Source organism: Cervus elaphus, chromosome 11 (genome assembly GCF_910594005.1).
Source record: "Cervus elaphus chromosome 11, mCerEla1.1, whole genome shotgun sequence".
Classification (NCBI taxonomy): Eukaryota; Metazoa; Chordata; class Mammalia; order Artiodactyla; family Cervidae; genus Cervus; species Cervus elaphus.
The window spans coordinates 7,846,470-7,861,775 of NC_057825.1; the positions used below are offsets into that span (position 1 = coordinate 7,846,470).

The 15,306-nt window shown below is 50.2% G+C and overlaps 1 protein-coding gene across 6 annotated transcripts in view; it reads right to left on the bottom strand.

Annotated features, from left to right (window-relative positions):
• Positions 1-1,370: 1,370 nt before the first annotated feature.
• ODF2 (outer dense fiber of sperm tails 2) overlaps positions 1,371-15,306 on the bottom strand; it is a 29,957-nt gene continuing 16,021 nt past the window's right edge. For all 6 annotated transcript variants that reach the window (XM_043916711.1, XM_043916709.1, XM_043916710.1 and 3 more), the window contains 12 exons: positions 14,802-14,873; positions 14,551-14,667; positions 13,747-13,932; positions 13,111-13,220; positions 11,309-11,444; positions 8,895-9,005; positions 8,635-8,739; positions 7,531-7,689; positions 6,112-6,212; positions 4,316-4,478; positions 3,783-3,908; positions 1,371-3,313 (listed from right to left, as the gene is read on the bottom strand). In XM_043916711.1, the coding sequence (XP_043772646.1) occupies positions 3,125-3,313; positions 3,783-3,908; positions 4,316-4,478; positions 6,112-6,212; positions 7,531-7,689; positions 8,635-8,739; positions 8,895-9,005; positions 11,309-11,444; positions 13,111-13,220; positions 13,747-13,932; positions 14,551-14,667; positions 14,802-14,873 (1,575 nt within the window). In that variant the 3' untranslated portion in view covers positions 1,371-3,124. The remainder of the gene's footprint in view (positions 3,314-3,782; positions 3,909-4,315; positions 4,479-6,111; positions 6,213-7,530; positions 7,690-8,634; positions 8,740-8,894; positions 9,006-11,308; positions 11,445-13,110; positions 13,221-13,746; positions 13,933-14,550; positions 14,668-14,801; positions 14,874-15,306) is intronic.

Below are 15,306 nucleotides of genomic sequence, written 5' to 3' on the forward strand. Positions count from 1 at the left end.
GCCCACCCATGCGCCTGCGCACAGGACTTGGCCTGTGGCTCCTGCTTCCTGCCGTGGCTTCAGACCTGGGGTCTTCAGTTGGGTGGGCCTTATAGGTTACAGAAAAGTGAATAGGTTTGATGAGGTTGTGGACAAGTTGGAATCCTCATACACTACCAGTGGGACTCTAAGATGAGGCAGCTCCTGTGGAAGACAGTGTGGCAGGTCTAGGGGTTGACTGTGCCCTTCCACTGCAGGGGAGGCTTGGGTTCCATCCCAGGTCAGGACATTAAGCTTCTGCATGCCATCCAACCATCTCATCCTCTCTTGCCCCCTTCTCCTGTCCTCAGTCTTTCCCAGCAACAGGGTCGTTTCCAATGAGATGGCTCTTCGAATCGGGTGGCCAAAGTATTGGAGCTTCAGTTTCAGCATCAGTCTTTCCAAGGAATATTCAGGACTGATTTCCTCTAGGATTAACTGGTTTGATCTCCTTGCAGTCCAAGGGATTCTCAAGAGTCTTCTCCAACACCACAGTTCAAAAGCATTAATTCTTCAGCCCTCAGCTGTCTTTATAGTCCAACTCTCACATCCATACGTGACTACTGGAAAAACCATAGCTTTGACTAGGTGGACCTTTGTCAGCAAAGTGATGTCTCTGCTTTTTAATATGCTGTCTATGTTTGTCATAGCTTTTCTTCCAAGGAGCAAGCATTTTTTAATTTCATGGCTGCAGTCACGGTCCTCAGTGATTTTAGAGCCCAAGAAAATAAAACCTGTCACTGTTTCAACTTTTCCCCCATCTATTTGCCATCAACTGATGGGGCTGGATCTTAGTTTTTTCAATGTTGAATTTTAAGACAGCTTTTTCACTCTCCTCTTTAACCTTCAAGAGCCTCTTTAGTTCCTCTTCACTTTCTGCCATAAAGGTGGTATCATCTGCATATCTGAGATTGTTGATATTTCTCCTGGCTATCTTGATTCCAGCTTGTGAACCATCCAGTCTGGCATTTAGCATGATATACTCTGTGTAGAAGTTAAATAAGCAGTGTGACAATATATAGCCTTGATGTACTTCTTTCCCAATTTTGAACCAGTCTGTTGTCCCATGTCCAGTTCTGTTAGATCTTGTCGTGCATACAGGCTTCTCAGGAGAAGTTCCATTTGGGTGTGATGAAAATGTTCAAGAATTAGATAAAGTTGTGTGTGGTGGTCACACAACTTTGAATATATTAAAAACCACTGAATTATACACTTTAAAAGAGTGAAATAAATCTATCTCAATAAATGAAAAGCTCATCATTGCCTGAGGCTAGCTTTAACTAGGACACTAACTTTTGACCCTTTTGCCCATTTCATGGGGTCTTTTTGAGGCAGAAAGGAAAACTCTCGAATTTGAAGCAATATAAACATTTTTCATTTTCACAAAATCTCTGGACTTTTTGTAATACAATATTTTACAAAGAAAAACAGAACATTGTTGGGAGAATCCCAGCCATGAACCCAAAGAGAGGTGTTCCTACAGCATCACCACAGACAGCAGAATCCTGCACTGAGGGGGTTATCATTAGCTTGACGATAATGATGAATTATACAGAAATGTATGCACATTGGTGTAAGTTTATCAACTACGTTTTCTTAGGAAGATCTTTCATACATTGTATGAAAGTTCAAGTCTATGTTAAAGATGTGAAAATAGGCATGGTTTCATGGCAATGGTAGCTGTTGGTAGTAATTTCAGGGACCTTCCTTGGCAAAATTAAAAGCTGAAGATAAAATTGAAGAAGAAAACAAACAAAAACAAACCACTGAAAGCTGGAAACTACAAACGTCTCCAAAACTGGGGGCGGTGGGGTGGGGTGCGGTTCTGGGAGTGCAACCCAGATGCCTGTGTGGGACCACTGCTTTTGGGGACACAGGGGAATTCTCCAGAGGTTTGGACTTGGGTTAGAGTGGCTGAGAGGGGACCAGACTGGATCACCCAGAGGCCAATACCATCTAGAATGGAAAGGTTAGGATTCAGCAGAGAACACCAAGTGTGTTCTCTTCTCTCTAAAGAATATGTTGTTCTTTTAAATACAGGAACATGTGAGGAGGACAAAAATAACCCATCATCTTTCAGAAAGCAATGAACATTTAAAAAATAGTAAGACAGACACAACCCATCTTCCTCCTAACAGCTAAAGTCATCTGCCCTCACATACCGAGCAGCACCTTACCATATATCTCCTCCGGTCCTTTCATGGGATTGCAAAGTGAAAGCATGCAGAGGAGAAAGAGCCAACCCAGTCAAAATGAAATAGTTTATGTTCCATGTACCACGTCCTTTAAAAAACGTTTACTGGCTCTTCTGCAGTGTTTCACTGAATCACTTGTAGAAGAGGGATTGTGTGGTTAAAGGAGACCATCCTATGGAACCTTAAATATTGATTATAAAAGCTTTTTGTAAAACACACACATTTCAAGAATAAATGCATTCCACAGACACAAACCTAGCCAAGAGAAAAATCAGGGAGATTGGGATCGTACTTTTACAAGGTGAACTTGTAAAGCATAAGCCCTCGAGTGTCTGTAGGGAAGTGCGTGAGGGCAAGTGGCCTTGAGGAAACTTGGCCACAGGTGGGAGGGAAGCACCTTGGAGAGGACACCGTACCCATGCAACGAGGAAACCAGCGTGTGAACGTGTGGCGTGGTGAGGACCTCTGCCTAACAGCTCCTGCTGGTTTAGGTCAGGGAAAACCAGAGAGAGAGAGAGAGAGAGAAGGAGGGAGAGAGAGAGAGAGAGTCCTAAAACAGAAGAGAGCTGTAAAAGGGTCTGGAGGGAAAGTCCAGGCCAAACATTCTCTTGAGAAACAAAAGAGCCAATCACAGTGAGTTAAAACCTGACCCTAACAGTAGTAGCTTTAAGGCCTGTTGGGGTAATTAGAAATTTCCATCAGGTGATGCTATCGGAGAGGAGAGAACTAAGTGGGTTCGGCTCCATCCCCTGCTGCTCGAGGCACTTTTCTGGAGTTAGTGGCTAAGACAAGATCCTGAACATACTTCATCTCAGGAAGAGAGAGGAAAACCAACAGGCTTTCCAGGTATGGCTTAGCGACACCTCTGTTGCCACGGCATTCATCTGAGCTCCTAGCCCAAGAGCAGTGGCTTAGGTAGGAGGAGACCGGGAGCGGATGGGAGAGCTGGTCAGGTAGGAAGTGTAGGGACCATCCCCAAACACATTGGCGTAGGACGACTTGAGGAACTGGACATAGTTCTGCATGCTGCGGTTGGTGCTCTCCGACTGCTCCAGGCGGTCTTTCAGGTCCTGCAGACGGCTCTGGTAGCGGCGATCAGCCTGAGAGAAGGAACAGGGCAGGGGCCAAGTGTGTGGAACGCCCAGAACAGACCAACCCCAGAGGCCAGGGGATGAGGGCAGGGGGAACGGGAGTGGCTGCTAATGGGTCACTTTCTTTCTGAAAATATTCTCAACCTGGATTGTGGTGATAACTGCACAACTCAGAATGTACTCAAAACCACTGAATTGTACAATCTGAATGAGAGAGTTTTATGGTAAATGCCGTCTTAACAAAGCTGGTAATAAAAAGGGGATGGGCCTGGAATATCCTGAAGGGATGGGAAAGTGATGGGAGAAAAATAAAACCATGTCATATTCATAAAAACAACAGAACACCGGGCCCTGCCCATGCCCTGCCCATGCCCGTGCCCTGCCCTGCCCTGCCCGTGCCCTGCGGGCCCCAGGAAGCTCAAACCTCAACCCACGCCCTTCTTGTCTGCTCTCACCCCCCACCCCCAGCAAGACTCACATCATCCCGGCTCCGCCGCAGCTGGCTGAGCTCAGTCTTGGTCCTGCTCAGCTGGGTCTCAAGGTCCAGGATTTTGTTCTGGGCTGCACGCTCTTTGGAGGCTGCGTGCTCCTTGGTTTGTTCCACCTGCCCAGAAAGCAGAGAGGTGGGGCTGGCTTACTTGACATGGGGCACACCTGGAAAAGAAGAGGCTGGGCCGCTCCCACGAACCGGTCTCACTGTGGAGGTCTCTGGAGCCTCAGGGCGGGAGCTAGCTATGGAGACAACTTCTGCAAGCCTGCTTCACCTGCCCTTTGCCAACGCTCCATGAGTCACCACCTCAGATGTGAAACACCTGTCTGAGGCCCACACCGGCAGCAATGACAGGAGCAGTTGTGAATCCAGTGCCAAGTCCTTTACAATCATTTATGATGAATCTGTGGGGGCAGGTACTACTACAATATGCCCATTTTTCAGATGCGGAGAAAGGCTCAGAGAAGTTAAGCAATGTGCCCAAAGACACAGAGCTACTTGACAACAGATGTGAGACTGACCTGCCTCCTGGCATCTTCAATGGCGCTCTCCAACTGCCTCGCCAGGGTTCCACATTCCCGTGTTTTCTCCTCCAGTCGCAGCTGGGACTGGTGGATTGCCTCCTCCCTCTTGGCAATCACCTGTAGGAACTCGATATTCTGGGCACTGGTCGCCTCCAATTTCCTAGGTGAAAGCACTCAGTCAAGAGTCTGCCATCCCACTATGTGTCCTGTTCCACACGGCCGGGGGCTGCCGGGGTTCACATCACACCAAGAATCTCCAGGGAATAACAGGAATAAATCAAAGAAATCTGCTGATCATCATGACGGCAAGAAGCTGTATGGAGAGTGGGAGGAGCAAGCACAGGCTGACCGTTGGCTGTGCCGCATACGTATGTCATCACATGTAACACAGCACCTTGCAGCTCAGGAATGTGGGTTCCATTCTGATCCCCACTTTACAAATGAAGCAACCGAGCCACAGAGAGGCGAAGTTACTGACTCAAGGTCACCACAGCTGGTAGGTCTGTCACCAAAACCCATGCCCCACCCCACCCTCACTTCTTCATTGCTGCCACCCTCAGCAAAGGGACTTCAGCTGGACCACTCAACATCATTTGTGACCAGCCACGGGGCAGCAGTGACCATCTCGTGTGCACACATGGTCCCTGCTGTGCTTCCAGAACACCTTCCAATCTCAGGAGCTCTGTAAGTCCTAAGCTTTCCAGCTGCATCTTTGAGGCCAGCAGAGTAGAGGTGGAGCCCAGGGGAGACCACTTGCTTAAAGTCCCTGCTGGCAGGCTGTGTGAGCCACGTGGGCCAATTGTAGCCTCCTGGGATTCCCCAAGTCTTTCACCACTGAAACAAGGGCTCCAGCCCTCATTTTATGAACACTAAAAGCTCTGGAGGAAGACAGTCTAAGTCACAGCTTTGCCAAGTACCAGCCATGTGATCTGGGGCAACTCATCTAACCTCTCCCCAAGCTCAGTTTCCTTGTATCTAAAATGGAGATAATACCAACTCATATATACTATCCTATATGGCGTGATTTTGTACACCAGGTAACATGCTTTGCCCTTTGAGGATTATCTCGTGGAAGATCCACAACAACCCCAAGAACTGGGCTGTTCTCCCTACCTTGTTCCTTTTCTCAAGATGAGTAAACAGGGTGATGAGGTTCAAAAGGATCAAGTGATTTGCTCAAGATCACAATGCAGGTAAAGTGGCCAAGTTGTGATCAAAGGCCAGAGATTCTGATTCCAAAATGTGAACTCTTTACCTGACTGCCTCCAATAGTCTGTAAGTAACAGGGAATAGATCAGAAAGGTCTTGGGAAGGGTGACCAGGAACAAAAAGCAGAATGCGGGGGAGTGTCCCCACTGCAGCACCTGGCTCTGCTGGTTTGCTTGGATAAAGCATGCCTTTCTGATAGGTGGTGCCTATGGGTGGGCTGATCCTTTTTTTCTTTTTTACTTTTTGGCCACACTATGCAGCATGTAAGATCTTAGTTCCCCGAGCAGGGATCGAACCCAGGCTCTCTGCAGTGGAAGCGCGGAGTCTTAACCACTGGACCACCACTGGGTGGTCTGATCTTGATCACACTGTCATGGAGCATCCCCCCTGGCCAGAGACCACCTTCCTCTCTCCCACAATGCTTACCACTGCAGTGAAAACAGCTTTTCCTCTGAGGTCTGCCTAGTACCTTCCAGGGCCTCGAGTCCCTCAAACATTTCTGCACACTGAGCCCAAAGCAGCTAAGTGGCAGAAAAGTCTCAGGTCCTAGGAAGAGGACAGAGATCAGACCAAGTGCCTCTAACCTCTCCAGTTCATCCACCTTCAGACTCAGCTGTTTATTTTCCTTCTGGGAAGCCTGATGTTTCTCTCTCGCCATCTCCAGCTTGTCCCCCTGGTGTTCGATCTAAAATGACAGGAACACAGACCGGTTTACTAAAGAACCTCCAGGTACAGCCCTCCCTTATCCCTGTGACCTGTCATCCACACCCAGGAGAGAGGCGCGCTGCCCTCAGCAGGCATCCAAGTCTCAACGCACGACCTGGAGGAGAGAGGAGAGTGGGGACAGGTTAGGCCCGACCCCTGAAACCGAAGGCTCTCCCACGCTGAGAAGCCAGCTTCGATCCTGAAGAGCCACGATGACACATTCTGGTTCAGGAGAGGCCAGTCAGTAGGATCTGGGCAGACATGAGAAGGCAGAAGCAGACAGCAGGCCTAACTGGTCCACGCAACCCACTACCGAGCTGTACCAAGGACGTTGGTGGGACCGCTGATGTCATTCTCCTTAACTGGGGAGCAGTGCAAGCAAGGCCACAGGGAATCTATCAAGTCCTTCAGACTGGCAGGTTTGAGAAGTTATCCAGAAGACTCAGAAATCCAGGCCTGAAAGGCCCTGAGAACACTCAGGTTCAAGAGTAGGCAGGTGATTTAAAGTACTCAGAACATGGGCTTGGGAACCAGATGGAGCTGGCTGGCTTCCAGTCCCTGCTGACAAGCATTAGCTCTGTGACCTCAGGAAATGACTTCTCCCCCTCTCTGCCCTCGGCTGCATTTTGTACAATGGGGGAAATAAGACCCTTCGCAAAGTTCCTGGGAGAATTAAATGAGAGAATGCCGGAGCACAGAGGACGTGCTCAAAAAATGGCAGCTACTTCCACTGTTACTGCGAGGAAGCAGGTGTAGAGAAGGGAAGGGTCTCACCCAATGTCACAGTGCAGATGAGAAGCGTACCGTTTCTTAGACCTCGCCGGCTTGGTTCCAGGCACCCAAAGGCAGGTTGCCTCTGGGAGAAAAGCAGTCCTCTGTCGGGACAGAAGCTCAGGCAAGGGGTCTAGTCAGACTAGGGAAAGGCAGCTAAAGCAAGAGAAAGACGGAGACAAAGAAAACCTATGGCTTGGTGTCCGCTGGAGGCACGAGGCTTGAAGACAGCAGCGGAGCGTTGAAGGGCAGAAGCCGGCGGAGACTTGGAGCACTCGGGGAGCGGCGAGAGCAGGAGGGCCCGGCAGCTCCTATAACTACAATCACTTTGTGCAAACACAAGGCATTTGGCACACCAGACTTTTATTTCACAGCACTGATGATAGCTCACTCCTTTCAGAAAGCGGCAGCCAAGAAAAAGAAGTGGTCCTCCCTTGGGGGGGGGGGGTGGGCGCGCGTGCAGCTCATCTTGGTAAGCGGGCCCCTGCTCGGGCCAGTTCGTGGGACCCTTTCTGCCAGTCCCTTACCCGGCTGCGCAGGTCTGATATGATGGCTGTGAGGTCAATGTTCTTCCGTTCATAGCCCTGCAGCTGGTCCTGGCACTCGGCCAGCTTAGCCTCTGTGATCTTAAGGATATCGGGCAGCTGCTGTAGGTCAGCCAGCTGGGACTGGAACTGCCTCCGCGCCTGTAGTGGGAGAGAGGAACCCACGGTTGGGAAGGGCCTGGCGGCCGCAGCAACCAAACAAACTCCTTGGGAGTGTGGGCAAGGCCGCCCTCAGTCCCCCGGAAAGGATTCAGAAGTGCAGCCTCCCAGCAGGCCACTAAAAACATCTTAGCTGTTCTCTGGGGGGACACATTTGGCCATTTGGTGACTGCAGCCTGCTACTCCTTCACTCATTGAAGAATAATGGTGATCATGTAACAAACTCCAGGACCCAGGCATTACTCCCTGAATTGATACAACTTACACAGCAGGTGCTGCTGGCCCCACCTAAGGACTCTGAAGATCAGAGGATCACTTGCCCAAGGTCACTCAGTTAGAGACTGGCAGAGCCAGGATTCAAGTCTAGTGTAACCCAAAAGCTCCGAGGAAGGCAGTCACAGTGCTCTGGGTCAGAGGGAAAGCTATCACCTATCTGGTCTTCACCCATCCTTGTATTAAGGAGGAGCCTGAGGACTGCAGAGGGATGCTGATGTGTCCAAGGATATGCAGCCAGGTACTGGCTGAGCCTGGACTCAATCTGTCTCCAAGGTCACTATTAAGATGATCCCTTTGCTTTCAGACAGCAAAGCTGTCTCTAGAAGAATGATGCTTTTCTGGGGGGAAGGGGACAGGAGGCAATTTTTTGGCTGGCACAAAATAAAGACATCACACAGAATGCATGCAACAGGCACACCTATGGCCTGGCAGATCTGTGGATGTGAATCCACCTGAGTGTTCCAAGCAGGGGAAATTTTTTTTTTTAAGGAAAACGAAGAAGGAAAACTGGGATGAGAAAGAGGAATAACGAGGAAGCAGGAGAGAGAAAGAAGAGATGAGAAGCACATCGGAAGCGTCAAGGGCAGACAGGAGGGACAGACTGCAGGCCCAGGACTGGGAGGGGAAGAAGGTAAGCACGGGGAGCAATACCGCTTCAATCTCTTTGTTCATCTCATCTTTAAGGATCTTGTTCTCTTTGTCACAGCGTTCCAGCTGGGCAGCCACTTCATCAGCCTCCAGTCTGGTCTTCATCACCTGCGGACCAACAAAGCATTGGGTAGAGCCAAGTTTTGGTGGAAAAAAAAAAAAAAAACAACAACACCTTTCTGGGGGGAGGCCTTGGGGTGAACCTCCCTCCATAGCAGGAGGCGCTGCTGCCCTCGCAGGGCCGCTGGCACCGGACGGCCTACCTGACTCTTATAGTTGTCAATCATTCCCTCATAGTTCTTAACCGATGCCTTCAGCTGCTGGACCTCGATGTGCGCCTGGTTGAGTTTGTCCTCCATTGGGGCGAAGCTAGCCTAGAAGGGAACCAGGTTAAGGTTAACTGGCTCGTGGGTAACCAGCAGGAAAGGTCCCGGAGCAGGTGGCCAAACCAAGCCCTGGCTCCTACTCCTAGAGGCTGGCAAAGGGAAGCCCCACCTACTTGACCCCTGCCAGCAGGTTTCTGCAGAGAGGCACCACGGCGGGGCTCCTGATATGATCCACTCAAGTGAATACAGATGAAAATAAGAGATTCCCGTGTTTTTCTGTTCTTATTACAAAAGCAATGCATTACTGGGAATTCCTTGGCAGTCCCATGGTTAGGATTCAGCACTTTGACTCCTGGGAGCCAGGATTTGATCCATTTTTAGGAAACTAAGATCCCGAATTTGTTGTGGCATGACCAAAACAAAGAAAAAAACGAGAAAAAAGGCAACACATTATCATTAAAGAAAATGGAGATAAAACCCAGAAAAACAAATCATGATTCCTTAGTATATGGCCATATATTGACAGCTGTGTAGATATTTTATTTTTCCAATAAGCATGGCATTATATTATATCCAGTGCTTTGCAACAAACTCTACAATTAACAAGTATGTTGAGAACTACTTCTCTCATCAATAAATGTTCTATAACCCAATGCTCACCTTAGCAGATGGGACAAAATAAAGTCATGGTATCTCAATAAAATAATAAGCACTCATTTAAAAGAAAGAAAACAAAAGAAAAAAAAGATATCCATGAAATAAGGTTGAGTGGGAAAATCAAGCTGCAGAATAACAGATGGATGAATGAATGTGCATATGTTTGAATATGCAAGTTAATATCAGGGTAAAAAAACTGGAATAAATGCACATATATGGTTAAGAGACCTTCAGTTCTGCTATCACATTTCTGTGATGTCTTCAACTTTCATACAAGCATATTTTACCTGTGTAATTATGATTACCTTTGTAATTGATGTCTAGGAAAATATACTTCTACAAACATTTTGAAGAGCCACACTGTATTTCACCACACAGACATACCACCCTTCAGACATTACCCCAGGTAACTGTTGGACGTGGGGGTGTCTGTCATTTATGCAACAATTGCACTGCAGCCAGTGACACACTAGTGCTCGCCCACCTTTTTAAAATGAAAAAGGTGGACAATGCCAAGTGTTGCTGAGGAGACACGGAGCAAATTTCTCACACACCCCGGATAAGAGTGGAAATCTGTACAACTGCTTTACTGTTTGCTGACATCTACCAAAGGTCAATGTACCACCGATGACCGAGCATTTCTACTTCAAGGTATAGGAAGCTGCACCACCCAAACGTCCATCGACAGCAGAATGGATAAACATGTCGTGGTGTAATTCCTGCAATGGCAAAATGCGCAGCACAGAGAAGGATGGACCAGCACACACGACGTGGGTAACTTCCACAAACAGAACGCCAAGGAAGAGCCACGAGGGCCAGGCTCGGAGCTCAAAACCAGGCCAACTCATCTGGAGTGACAGAAGTCAGGATAACTGCTCCGTTAGCAGGGGGTATCTGTAACTAGGTGAGGTCACCAGGGTGGCTGGCTTTAAGGTTCCATCAGGGCGACTGGTGGACAAAGTATGTCTGTTTTGTGTACCTTTCTGTATTATACTTCCTTAAATCTATGTTACTTAACAAAAATCAGTTTAAAAAAAAAAAAAAAAAGGACATTATTGCCCAGATCGGTTAAAAGGCAAGATCAACCTGGCTCTGCAATGTCAACCTCTGTTTGGTGCCTCTCACCACCGGGTTGCTGGAGGGTGTAGAGCGAGTGGTTAAAAGCTAGTGGTTACAGCCCCAGGGTCAGACTGAAGTTCAGATCCGAACTCCCAATACTTCCAAGGGCAGAATCTTGGCAAGAAACTTAAACTCGCTCTAAGAGGTCTCCTTATTCTAGAAAGTGGAGTAATTATCACATTATTGGGAGGTTACAGTGAGAGTGAATGCACGTGGATGACCCCAGCAGTGCGCCAGGAGCATCAGTGTTAACTTCAAGGTCAGATCTACCTCACGTGAACAGGCTGAGTGTCACGTGGGGCACTTCGCCTGCCTCACCCCCCACACAGACCTCACTTCCTCCCCCTAAGGAAACTGCAGCAACAGCATGGCAGACATCCTGTTCGGGTCCTGCAGGTCTACAAGGTTTGGTCAGGACTTGAATCTCGGTCTCCCCGACTCCAGAGGAAGCCCTCTTAGCCCACTGCTGCCTCCATGCCCTTGGGAGGCCCCAGTGGTCATCTCCAGGCCCAACCAGAAGTACCCAGCCATCTGCTCTCTACCCGAATGTCCCGGGCCCGGCTCTCACGACCCACCTTCAGCCTCTCGTTCTCTAGCTTGAATGCGGAATACTCGGCAGTCTGCCGGTGTAGTCTCTCCACCAGGCTGTCCCGGTCTTCCCGCATCTTCTCCTCCAAGGTCTGTTGTTGGTTTACGAGATCTGTCACCCGGCTGGAAGGTCACAAAGCGAAAGCAGACACAATCAACCCCGCAGGCTGTGAGCAGCCTGCGTCTTTGTGTGGAGTGGGGCCTGGGGCTCCTTCCCAGGTCACCCATGTCCCTCTCCTTGGCACCCGGCCCACTCCCAGTCTCCACTGCAAAGAGCAGCTGCCCCTGCATTGGCACCCATGGCGTTCCCAGGTAGCCTGCTTTCATATAACAGCCTTTAAGGTCTGCCTCCCTTACCACTCCAAGAAGCCTTCTCTGTTCTAATCGTCCCACAAGGTTGAGACATTCCCTAAAGACAAGGGCCACGAATGCAGTCCCTTCCCAGCTCTCCACAGCAGTTCCTGATCTCTTAGCCCATCAGGAATTGAAGTCAGGACAGAACTCCTAGGCTCAGTGGTCAGGGGTACCCCCAGGCATCCATCTCCCTCACACACATATCACACTGGGGTTCCGTCTCCCTCAGGTGAGGGCGGGTGCCACAAAGCAGTAGAAAGGCACCCGGCTCCCCCCACCCCACCCCCGCCCTCGTCCCCTTCCCCCACCCTGAGGCCCTTAGCAGGGGCTCTAATCCAAAAACAGAGTCTGAGGCCTCGGAGGAGCCTGGGGGCTCTTGACTGCAGATCCACCACCGCGCCTTTGCACAGCATGTGCTCTGAGTATTGAGAAATTATAGTTTGCCATTCAGCAAATGTTTTCTAAGTACTGACTAGGCCCGAGCAAACACATTGTATTGCTTCACCAGCAAACGCCCGCTCAACTTGAAAAACCCAGTTCAGACTTCCCACCTCAGGACATGTCTTCCTTGATCCCTTTCGTCTGTACCTCAGATCCTTCTGCTTTAACTATCCATTTTCTCCCACTAGATGGAGAATCCCAAGGATAGTGCCTGGCATAAGGCCCGGCATTTAGCGGGTTTCCCAGGATATGTTTGCCAAATTGAGTTGAAAACAACCAAAGGTATTCCTCAGGCAAAACAATCCTGACCTAGAGACCAAGTTAGCTCCCCTGTGACCCCTTAGCCCAGGGAGTCCAGGTCTCTGTAGCCCTGTCTCCTACTGCAGTACAGGGTTAACTCCATGGGGAAGGCAATGCATTTGTTTTTTAACTGCTGTAACCTTAAAGGCCAACACACAGCCTGATACATAGTAGTTGCTCAATAAACAAATGAATGAACACATGAATACGGCTGAGCCGGAGAATGGTCACTGTTGATAGTTCACCAGTGACAAGGAAGGTGTGTTCAGTCACCTTCAACTTAAGGCCACTTTTGCCCACTACTCCCAGGCGATATCTCTGACCTACTGACTGGTAGAGACAAAGAGAAGCTGAGAGAAGATAGGGCAAAGGCAGAAACCACTTGCCTTGTCCCTCAAGAACTGGAAGGAGGATACCACTGTGGCTGGGCCTGTTTCTCTGCCGTGCAGGTTAGGGCCCCGCTCTGGCCAGGTATGAGCAGAGAAGGCCCGTCCATACTGCCCACCAGGGGCTAGGACCCTGGGACAGGGCTGGAACCAGGGCCTACCTCCGGGCCAGTCAAATGTGGCCCTGGACCAGAGGAGACCAGATGGCACCCGTGTGACCCACATGAGCTGCCTCGGGATGCCTGGCACCTCGCACCGGCTCACCCCCTCCTCCAACCGGCCCCATGCCCTCTCCTCAATAGACATACTCATTCAGGACAATAATTTCCAGCTCAAGGTCTCCCTTGTCTTTTACAACTTGGTTATAGCGGCTCCTCCATGACTCCAGAGTGGATAAAGCTTCAGCGACATAAAGATCCTGGGAACAGGGGACAGTAGACAGGGTCCGTCGGTCAGGTGTCAGCACTGAGGCCCAGGGAGCCGAGGGCCATCCCAGGCCACACCCCTCACCCTGATAACGTGATAACCCCTGATAACCCCACTCCTGAGATTCCTTTCTAGAAGCGCTGAGACTAAAGCAGCAGCCAGATGCTACTTTTCAGTTTCCAGCATCACACGCACCTTGACTGCAAATCCATAACCATCATTCCCACCCGCGATACTGCTGTGGTTAGAATGTCCCACAAACCCTCCACTTGTCTCCAGCCAGCTGCCCTCCCCCATCACCATCCTTTTAGCTGTTTACTCCCTGACTGCCTCTTCCTCCAGCCAGCCAGCCGTCCTCCCAGCTCATTCACCCCCTCGACTGCCATCCATTTCTCCATTTGCCCACCCAGCCACCTCTCTGGAGCTTTTCGCCTCCACCTGCCCAGCTGCTCCTTGCCCATCCACCGCCCCACCCCCGTCCCTTCCTCGTCGCCGGCCCTCCTCGGGGAGGCCACTACCTTGTCGGCAAGTTGCACGTGCAGCTGCTCAGCATACTCCTCGCTCTTCTCGGCTCTCTCTTTTTGGGCTCGGATGGCTTTCTTCAAGGACTCTTTGTCTCGCTCTCCCTTCTGCTTCAGTTCCTTCAGCTGCTCCATGATGGCCTCCACTTCTGCCTTGTGCTGGTTTCCGCTGCGCTCCAGGTTCTGGGAGGCAGGGACAATGGTGGAGGAGAGACAAGAAGTCCGGAGAAGGGTGCGGTGCGGGGTGGGGGGGGGTGGCGGGCAGCAAAAAGGAGGAATGAGGGAGACAGAAATCAGGTCAACTGTGTGGGAGGTGATACAGACCAGAGATGTGAGGGCCCTGCCCAGCTCCCCAAAACACCTCTCCCATCACGGAACCCGCTGGGTCTTGGTGTTAAAATAGAACTCTTCTGGCATCCTTCCCTGAACTCCCAGTAGTCAGAGATATTCCTCAGTTACTCAGCAGAGCTGTGACCTTAGAGGGTCCCTGGCTCAAAGACGTCAGCCCACCCCCTACCCCCTACCCACCCCATGGGTAGTTAGGAGAACTGGAGGCCTAAGGAATTACGTGACTGGCTCAGGAGCATGGCACCCACTGGTCACTGCTGGGAAGAACACCCAAACCCCTGCTCTTGCCCCTGGCCCAGAGTGTCCCTTGCCACTGGCTCAGAGTGCTTTGGCAGCAGCACCCCCGAAACCTTTAGGGGCAAATCCTGAATGTGAGCACCTTGGCCAGGCCACAGTCCCTGGACTGCCAGGCCCTGCCCTCTCCCTTTCCCACCAGTGGGGCCAAGCCGGTACCTTGATCTGCATACACAGGCGACTGTTCTCCGCCTCTTTGCACCGAAGCTGTGCTTGCAAATGCCCCCGCATGGTCTCCATGGACTTGGAAAGCTCAGATGCTGTCTTTGCTTGAGCCTTTGGAGAGACAGAGAAAGTGACAAGAGCCAGGATTTGAACCCAGCTCTGCAATTCCAGAGCACACTCTACCCACGAACTGGAAGAGCGCACTCTCCCGGCCCACACGGAGGAGCGACTGTCGGGGATGGTACCTTCTCACATTGTATTTCCTGGAGGAGCTCTTCCACCTCCTTGTCTTTGTCTTGCAGCAGTAATAGCAGGCGCTGGGGAGAAAAGACTGTCATGAGCTCCCTGGGAAGGGAGAGGAGGCTCAGCCCAGGGAGGACAAGACTCCTGTGAGTGCCTGGCCACTGGGCTCAAGTCCCAAAGACACTGGCCCATGTCACAGAGATCAAGCAGGAAGCACCTAACATCTGTATCACAATTTTTTTTAATAACAATTTAAAATAATGTTAACTGTGGGAAATACTGACACACACAAAAAACACTAAGGAATACCCACAATCTCCCACCCAGAGATAACCACTGTTAACACAGACTAAAAAGCCAAGTACATATTTTGCTGTATGACCATGTTTACCATAGTGTGATTAAATATGTATCTTTTGATAAAGCACCTTAGTATTTCCATTTACTGATGTATCGTAATTTGACAAGGCTCTCGAGCTGCGAATGCACATTCAGGCATTATCACCA